Below are 9,609 nucleotides of genomic sequence, written 5' to 3'. Positions count from 1 at the left end.
TTAGGTAAGCCAGTCCTTTATTAGTATAAAAGTGCTTCGTTAATAGTTCTAACGCTCGAAGTGGAGTCGAAAGAGATGAGTTTTCAGTTTGCGCCGGAAGATGTGCAAGCTATCTGCCGTCCTGATGTCAATGGGGAGCTCATTCCACCATCTTGGAGCCAGGATAGCAAACCCACGTGTTTTTGCTGATGGGAACTTGGGTCCCCCTCGCAGCGAGGGCGCAGCGAGCCGTTTGTTGATGCAGAGCGTAGTGCACGCGCTGGGGTGTACGGTTTAACCATGTCCTGGATGTAGGAAGGGCCAGATCCATTGCAGCATGGTAAGCAAGTACCAGTGTCTTGAAGTGGATTCTAGCAGTTACCGGAAGCCAGTGAAGGGAGCGGAGGAGCGGAGTGGTGTGGGAGAATTTAGGAAGGTTGAAGACCAGACGAGCCGCTGCATTCTGGGTGAGCTGCAGAGGTCGGATGGCACATGCAGGTAGACCAGCCAGGAGGGAGTTGCAGTAGTCTAGGCGTGAGATGACGAGAGCCTGGACCAGAACTGAGTCGCTTTCTGAGTCAGCTGGGGACGCATCCTCCTGATGTTGTAAAGCGTGTATCTGCAGCACGGGTTGTAGCAGCGATGTTTGCAGTGAAGGACAGGTTGTTATCTAGGATCACACCCAGATTCCTTGCAGTCTGAGTCGGGGAAACAACAGAGGTGCCGATGTTGATGTCAGGTCAAGAGTGGGACAATCTTTTCCCGGAAGGAAGAGCAGCTCAGTCTTGTCAAGGTTGAGCTTGAGGTGATGAGCAGACATCCACTGAGAGATGTCAGCTAGACAAGCAGAGATGCATGCGACGACCTGGGTCTCTGAGCGGGGAAAGGACAGAATTAATTGGGTGTCGTCAGCGTAGCAGTGGTAAGAAAAACCATGCGGGCTAATGACTGATCCGAGCGAGTTTGTGTACAGGGAGAAGAGGAGGGGACCATAACATAAATGTTTATGCTCATGAAAGTATCACAACAAAGATTGTCAATCACAAATGTAATTTAGATTAAAGAAAAAATATCTTCAACAAAAAAAAAGTCCATCATCTGTCATCACCTTTCAAAGTAATTGCGGACAATAGAAGTCTCTGTAATGTGTTCTGTTGTCTTCCTTGTATTATTTTTTATGTCCACTAGATGGCGATCGGTAGGATTAAAGCACTGATATTCAGGATCTAGTCATCTTGAAAAATCGTAATCTGGATCAGGCTGATCCTATCCTGAATTGCTTTGAACTCCAGGGACAAAATCTGGCCGACTTGTCTGATCCTGGATCACAAAAAATGGGATTTCAAAATCTGATCTGATTGAGATTAAAAGTTTTGAACTCCTGGGCCCTGTAGATTTGATAAATAATCCTCCATCTTTGGGATTACAGCATAATTGTGTTTTGTTTTCCTAAATTCATGGCAGAATATATTTAGTTAGAGAACTGTACATCATATCTTTAATTTTCATCTTTGTGAAATACAGTCCATGTAAGCATAAACTAACACCATCATCATTCTGTCCTCCCTCTGTCTTCCTACAGGGGATCCATCGACTGTATCCAGCTCAAACGAGGAGCACATGGTTTCAGGAGCTGACGACGGGTAAGGCAGCCGCAGCTTTCACAGTCGTATCGTATACAATGCTGTTTTTGATCTGTGTTAACAGATGTATTCATGTTTCTCTTCTGTGTCCTTTCATTTCATTGTCTACACGGCCTCAGCTCTGTGGGTCTGTGGAGTGTCAACAAGAAGAGGCCTCTCAGCACAGTAAAGCAGGCTCACGGTCGCCATGGTGAAGCGGGGCTGCAGCAGGCTCATTGGGTCTCTTCGGTGGCGGCGCTTCAGAACTCAGATACCGTCGCCTCAGGTGCCTCCGGCTGTGAGAGTCCTCCTCACCAGCTTTTTATTCTCACACATATATACACCCACTCAACTGTGCTGGATGCTTTTTAATGAAACAGTTAAACAACAGTTTTTTGTTAAATGAATTCAAATAATGTATGACTAATTGTCGTACACTTTTGTCGTATTATTATTATTATTAATAATGTGCTATGATAACGTGCAATTACTTATCTGCCACTACGGTTTTTTTTTGCACCACTAAATACTGGTAATATTTTACATTAATGATGTTTCCTGTAGATATTCAACTGCTCTTTTTTACTGCACTTTTAGTGTACATTTGTACTATTATGCTGCTGTGTTTATTGTATTTTTGTAACTGGCACAACATTTCCTTCGGGATAAATAAAGTACACGCATAATTAGAACAGTTGATGCTAGTATGTGTGTCTTTAGCCGCACATTAGACGTTCTGCTGTCTGTATTGATGTAATATTCTCTGTGCAGGCTCTCACAACTCGGAGGTGAAGCTGTGGAAGTGTGGCCAGAATTACCGTAAACTGGAGCCTCTGTTCAGTGTACCAGTGGTGAGCTTCTTTATCTTTTTTAAAAGCGTCACATTTTCTCAAGATGTGTTTTCAGCCAATTATAAACATTATTCTCACTGCATTCCTGCATTCTGTCTCAAATATCTCATCGTGTCTCTCCCTCTGCTTTCTGTCGCAGTGTGGTTTTGTCAACAGTCTGAAGTTTTCCAGCTCCGGTCAGTTCTTGGTGGCAGGAGTCGGACAGGAGCACAGGTAACTGAACTAATGATCATGTAACCATAGAAACAGTAGGTAGAGGTCCTATCAGCTGTCAGAGTGGGTTTATGTCCAGGGAATGAAATGTCCACCAGATGACAGTGTTAATCCATCTCTCTGCCTGTCAGGGGGAAACCACACTTTACTTTGATTGTTCTTTCAATGCAGCCTCAGTTGTTTCCAATTCTCTTGAAAGATAGGATCCTAGCCTCAGATGGCATTAGTGGATTGAAAGAAACTACAGAACAGTATTTTACAATGGGAAATGTAACGGTGGATTTCTAGTATTCGTGACTACACTGTCAAATTAAAACAACACACAAATACTTGGATTATAATTGAATTAGCAGAAGTTGTTGTTGCTTTGCCAGTAACTGTTAAAACTGTAATGAGGGTTTTTATCTAAAGTTAATAAAGCACTCTGAATACAGTCAGTGCTTACTGTCTGAACTAACCCTGAAGGCTAATGTAACTCCAGTCAATGTCTGAGTGCGATGTTGATTCACTTTTCACAAAGGTTTGAGGCACAACTGTTCTTTGTGGGTGGATCAGTGTGTCACATAATTATATTTGCATTACAATCTAAAAACAACAAAAGAAAAGTCGATTGTCTTTATCCTCTTCTGTTTCAGATTTTGTTTCTATAGCTCTCTGGATAATGTGCTCTGCTGGTATCTGTCACCTGTGATTTAACTTTGGTTTGTTTGTTCTGCAGGTTGGGCCGATGGTGGAGATTAAAAGAGGCCAAGAATGGGATCTATATTATTCCTCTCAAAAGGAAACCAACTCCAAGTCCAGAGGAAGTTAAGATAGCTGAATAGTGGACTGTTCAGTGACTTTTATTTTGTAAATTAAAGGTTAAAAAGCTGACTGTTTTGTACATCCTCCTTGAGAAAGAAAACCCAACATTTTGAAGACGACCCTGATCGTTTATACAGGTGTTTGCTGTTGGTTTGTATCTTAGTTTTGGGAGGAGCTTTAACAGCATTAGTGAAGCTGGACAACACCCACCGCAGCCAGCCAGTTCACCGTGCTGCCATCGTGCACGAGATACAGAAGACCCCCCCCGCGTACCACCGGACTACAGAGCAGCCTCTCTCCTCCGGCTGTGACAAATGAGAGGTTTTTTGTCTTTTTTCTTAGTTAGTTACATGTAACTTCCCCTTGTGGCACAATCCTGTGTTATACATGAAAATAAATAATCACTTGTATCCTTGTAAACTATTGTTGTTTTCTTAAAGGATTCAGGCAGGGTTCGCTGAGTCACGATCGTTACCAAAGTGAGAAAAATGTGTATTCTAGGCATCAGCACATCCAGGACTAAACATTTCATCCTCCTTGTTTTGTACTTTTCAGAATTCTGCTTTAATTCTATCCAATTGTGTGCCGGAAAATTCAACATAATTGTTCTGTATCATTAGGGGATGGGTTAAGTGCCTACATTGTCATGGTAACTGCTTATCTGTGGGTTATTGTCAACCTGTTGAAGCAACATTAAATTACAATTAACTCTACAGGCGAAAGACTTATCTCTGTTGGTAGAAGACCTACGGAATAAATTAAATGTTGCAAAATGTCATTGTGAGAGAACATTCAAGGGTAATGCAACAAAAGGTTTTAGAATTACACCAAATAGGGTGGCTTGAAATATTTGAATGTAACCATCAATAAGATTGACAGTGGCAAAAGTGCGCTGAAACCCTAAATAATGGTCACATAATAATACATTTATTTTGGGGGGTGCCTTTCATAACACCCAAGGACACCTTACAGGGCATAGGGGCAATATAGGGGAACAATTAATACAGGTGGGTTAGTGTTGAGCATAAGTATTATATTGAGAAGCTTTTTTTGAGGTTCTGCAGGTGTCCTCTCCGGCCCCCTCTGCGTTTCACTTGCACAATTCCTTATCAGCCTGCTGGTAACATATCCAAATTGAATTGTGTGTGCCTAATTGTAATCCGACCATTCTTTCTACCATGTTGTTTCTACCCACTGTTGAAGTACTTTTGACCTTGAATTGTTTTTTGGATCTGCTGCAGGAATGCTTAATGTTTTATTAACCTATGGAAACAGACAAGGCAGACAGTGGGCAGGTTGTTAATACATGGGTATTTACAATTTAATATCAGGTTACTACTCCAATATGTATAAAAAAGATGCAAAAGTCCAGCTTGGGTGAATACATTTTAATAGGCACTGTAACATGTATAATTGCACATACTTAACTAGTAGTTACACCAATAGTTATAGCTTTGACATCAAGAGCACCAAATACAAGTCTTGGTAACAACGGAATTAGAAATCATGCTGCTTCTCCTATTTAGGCGGGAAATGGTCACTCAAACTTAACATCTTCAGTTTTATTTTACTTGGGGTCAAAATAAAGTAAGCAATACTTTGTTGGTTCAACTAAAGATATTTAAAAAAAGGTTTATGTGTTTTTCAAGATGAAACAACAATCGAACCCATGTGTAGCCTACTCAAGCTGTTATCGTCTCTGAATAGCTGCATTTAGTTATAATATAATTGCAATTGTGAATGCATACAAAGCAGTATTTATTTGTTTAATGTAAAAGAAAAACTATTTTATTTACATAAATTACAGGAAAGCAAACACTAATCTACATCAACACACATCCTTTATGTTCTCTAGTTGCCTAACTCGTTCACATTCACTAAGGTTAGTCACATATTTTGTGGAACAGAAGGGCTACATTTATTTTCATAAGCAATTTTTATCAATGTCTACAACATTTGGATATACTCACAGCACTGTAAGGACGAGATAAGAATAGCCTTTTGTTTGTATAACACTATTGCTTCACAAGCACCCATTTGACAACAAGACTCTTTAGGACAAGGCACGGTGCATTTCGTCTATCTGTAAAACAAGGATATCACAGCATATTAAAATCTATACAAAAAGGCTTTACAAATGATACTATACTGCGCGCTGTAGAAACATCACTTTCACAGTAAAGAGTTACCCTTGCCGCTGGTCAGTCAGTCTACCCCAGACAGAACTATCTCTCTGCAGCATGTTGGATGGCATGGGGGCTCCGTCATACACCGCCCTGTTTCATGGAGGGATGAGTGATGATGGGATGGTGTCTTGTGCTTAGAGGGAAACCTTCTTTTTTTTTTTTACAAAGAGGACGTTGTAGAATCCACAACCTCGCGGCCGTTACAGACTGCTGGCACATAGTTAGAGGCTGATCCTGGGAGAGGAAAAACAACATTAGATAGATTAGATTAGTTTTATTTCCATTTACCCTAAATACTTCCTCCTCCTCTGGCTGAGTCTAAATCATTAAATTAAACATTAATTACAGATGACTTCAATGTCATTAGTCCAGGTGAAGGAATAACAGGAAAAATAGCATCATGTCTTTACATTCACAGTTGTTTAAACTAAAACTGTTAAAAAAAAAGTTATAATAAGTGGAACAATTTATATGTTCCGTTTATTTGTGCAGTCTGTGCTGTGAATGGTCGTCATTAGACGTTATTTAATGAGTTTTAGATAAGAGTTTCTATTATCCAACATGAAAATAATTGTAATGACTGGATTTAAATGCTGGGCCACGCTGATGCAAAACCAAAATATCTTTAAAAAAGGTGTAATATTGTATAAACATTGTCTAAATGACGGTGGTCTATTATGATGGTGTTATTGCAAGTGTTGCATTTAGGTCAGGTTGTCGATTTTTCCTTGATTGTATTGTTATGACTTCAAATTTGTGATGTAGATCCAGTCAGTAACCTTCATTAACACAGTTGCCTGTGTGCCGGTGTTTGCCCAATGTTTCCAATACTAGATAGAGCACTAAGTGGCAGATACTGTGGATACTTGTACCTTTAGAGTAGCTGGAGCTGGGAGCGGATGCAGTCGCTGACACTGTGGCACTGAAGCGGTTGGTTGTGACTCTCAGAGAGGTCACATTTTTCTGGGGCTGGAACAGGATGATGTGAACTTTGGGGGCAAAGAGGCAGCCGAGAACCACCGAGCCGCTCAGACTGACGGAGATGCACATGGTGGTGGTCTGCACCTGTGAGGAGAAAGATAGTGGGTGATGATAATATAATCAGTCGGCCCCATGGAGATCCTCCTTTTGGCTTCAAAGGGACTAATGAAGTTTGTTCAAAGCCCCTGGCACTCCTCACTTCCACCCACACAATACTTGTATGCATACACGCCACATACTTGCATCATATGTCAGATCATGTGCTTTAACTTTAGGACACTTTTAATTAGATGTATTTAGAGGATTCATCCTAAATGTAATCTTTAATTGGCCTTATCATGCAGGCATACCAAAATCCAAAGTCTTCCAAGTCTGTTTCAGGCTATATTCAAGTGGTATTATGTGTGTGGAAGTTTTCAGTTATAAATGTTAGCAATTCTAATAGTGTATCTGTATGTGCATGAATATGAGGCTAGAAGAAGAATAAGGCACGAATAACAGCACAGCTGGCTGTCCTGGAAAGTCAGGGCCTTGTTAGTCATATTTCAGCTGCTAATGTGAGCTGACTGCTGGGTCATCTTCCAGAGCTGCATCTCTTCCCACCCCCACTGGTTACCCCTGCAGTCCAGGAACTTCTATTTGCAGAACCACAGCATGAAGTGGAAATCCATCCTAAACATAACCGTGCAACAACAACACTGCAGAAATATGCAAAGTCCTCATAAATCTAAACTCTAGACTACAAAAACAACTGGTGAAAAAACCCATCAAGGTTGCAGGCAATAATACTTTCACTTGTCTTTTGTCCGCAGCTCCTTATCTCTTACAGCATTGAAACTGTTTCCATTTAAATGAGGTTTAAATTGTTAACATAGGTCAGGAGCATAGCCACGCCTAAAACTCCGCCTCGAACCACGGCCACCCCTATTTATATCCGGCAAAACTTCCGGCCACTGCTTGTCTCCATCCTTTCAACTCACCCTCCCTCTCCCTTCTACCCATACAGTTCCCCTTCCGACGCACACCGAGCGATACATCCATCCATCCCTTCTTCCCTCCCTCAACATTCCCCTACAGCCCCCCATCCCTCCATCCCTCATCCCTCATCCTACATCCCTCATCCCTACATCCCTCATCCCGGCAGCCCAACATCCCTTCAGCCCAACATCCCTCATCCCTACATCCCGATCCCATCCCTACATGCCCTGCAGCCCGCTATCCCGACACCCCTGCAGCCAACAGCCCTACATCCCTCATCCCTACATCCCTCATCCCTACATCCCTTCATCCCCACATCCCTTCATCCCTACATCCCTCATCCCTACATCCCTCATCCCTCATCCCTACATCCTTCATCCCCACATCCCTCATCCCTACATCCCTACATCCCTCATCCCTCCATCCCTTCATCCCAACATCCTCTGCCCGTCAACATTTATATTAATATGCTGTTTATACTAACATTTTAATTCCAGGTATTGTCTGGGGGCCCGTAATCAGCCCACGCAGATCATGCCGGAGACGGAACCCCCACTCTGATTCTCCCACTGCACGGACCACAGCTCGTCCTCCCAGATCATCCCTTCACCCCCCTCATATCATTCACATGTTACTTCAATAAACGTACAAACATCACACTGTTGTGGCGTGGTTCCTGCTAGTGAACTGTTCTTTAAACAAACTATTAGAAAGGACTTTGCTGTGTAAACCCTCCTGTGTTCTTACTCTAAAACTAAGGGCAAAGACAATAAATAATTGAGTTAAAAGCTTTGTGCTTTTTAAATATTCCATTATGAGATTTCTTTGATGTTTTTTCTTAAATAGATATCTTCACAATTGTTTGAAATACATTTGTACCTGGATATAACTGCATATGATAAACTAATGCTGCACTTTTCTTATGTTTTATAATTCAGTATTTTAATTAACGGCAATTTCTCTTTTAAAATAGTTAACAACATATGCGTTAAACAATGACTATTTTCCGTGCCGATGTTCACTTTCCATCATAAGAGGAATAAATGTAAAGGCAAGAGTATAAGTAACAGTTTCTGAAACCTTGAGTTCATCATGATTCACTGAGCAGCAAGGCTTGTCCCCCATTAGAAGATGTCTGTGCTATCCAACCCTAATTTAAAATGTAGCAACTGAACCCACAGCCATTACTATTGCTGTCACACAGGACTAAAGCACCAAGGTCGCTGCTGCAGTACCAAACATCTCATTCTTTTAATATTCTGTGCTGCCTCTCCGGTACGAAGACGTATATCCCACAATGCTCGGCTGGTCTCATAGCTCATACTGGGGATCAGGGAAGGTAAAGGTTCAGTTTGGGATGGGGAAGGTTGATCACTACAGACATGAAAAGCCTGAGGTACCGCATGATGATAAAGCGTGTGATCCAGGCCTCCCCCATCTGTTTGCACAACAAAGGCCTTGTTGCACACCCTAAACAAATGCTGTGGCAACGGCCTTGATTGCGCCTAAGGCAGCGGCGTTCAAACTTACAAGGTCTGTCAGCTTCATGCCCGTTGGTTCGTCTTCCTTGTCTTGCTTTACACTGCATGGATAAATACATTAATATGCCCTTGCAGCTAAACATTTTCTGCTTGAGGAAAATTAAATGTATATTCAAATGTTTGGCATGCTGCTGTACTTCAGACAAGTCATGTAATAGTTAAGCATATTCAACCCATTTAAGCAATTCCATTAATGAGATGCAGGGTAAATGTGGCCTTTAGCATTTATGTAAAAACAGATTATGTCCTATTCCTCTGAATATCATGGAGACAGTAAACTAAATTATCCGGTACTCCATGTCCCCGATTACAACTATATTTTTCCTACAGGTCATATACTACCAAGTGAGTTCACTATAAAGAGCCAGTTGTGATATAATCTTAGCATCTGAAACACAAACTGTAATAAACCTCCAGAAATCATCTTTTGCACTTGGAATGTGTCATTAATAAT

General features: G+C 41.5%; 2 protein-coding genes across 2 annotated transcripts in view; one reads left to right on the top strand and one right to left on the bottom strand.

Annotated features, from left to right (window-relative positions):
* The window catches only part of rrp9 (ribosomal RNA processing 9, U3 small nucleolar RNA binding protein), an 8,766-nt gene extending 4,877 nt beyond the window's left edge, over nt 1-3,889 (top strand). The window contains 6 exon segments of the mRNA XM_034219118.1: nt 1,562-1,585; nt 1,587-1,622; nt 1,742-1,887; nt 2,373-2,452; nt 2,592-2,665; nt 3,384-3,889. Of these exon segments, the coding sequence (XP_034075009.1) occupies nt 1,562-1,585; nt 1,587-1,622; nt 1,742-1,887; nt 2,373-2,452; nt 2,592-2,665; nt 3,384-3,489 (466 nt within the window). The 3' untranslated portion in view covers nt 3,490-3,889.
* A 953-nt stretch (nt 3,890-4,842) lies between these two features.
* Nucleotides 4,843-9,609, bottom strand: part of grm2b (glutamate receptor, metabotropic 2b) — a 28,104-nt gene continuing 23,337 nt past the window's right edge. Inside the window, 2 exon segments of the mRNA XM_034219082.1 lie at nt 4,843-5,889; nt 6,528-6,720. Of these exon segments, the coding sequence (XP_034074973.1) occupies nt 5,816-5,889; nt 6,528-6,720 (267 nt within the window). The 3' untranslated portion in view covers nt 4,843-5,815.

Source organism: Gymnodraco acuticeps, unplaced genomic scaffold (genome assembly GCF_902827175.1).
Source record: "Gymnodraco acuticeps unplaced genomic scaffold, fGymAcu1.1, whole genome shotgun sequence".
NCBI classification, from domain to species: Eukaryota; Metazoa; Chordata; class Actinopteri; order Perciformes; family Bathydraconidae; genus Gymnodraco; species Gymnodraco acuticeps.
Note: the sequence above shows the minus strand (reverse complement) of the source record. Positions and strands in the feature narration are given on the sequence as shown.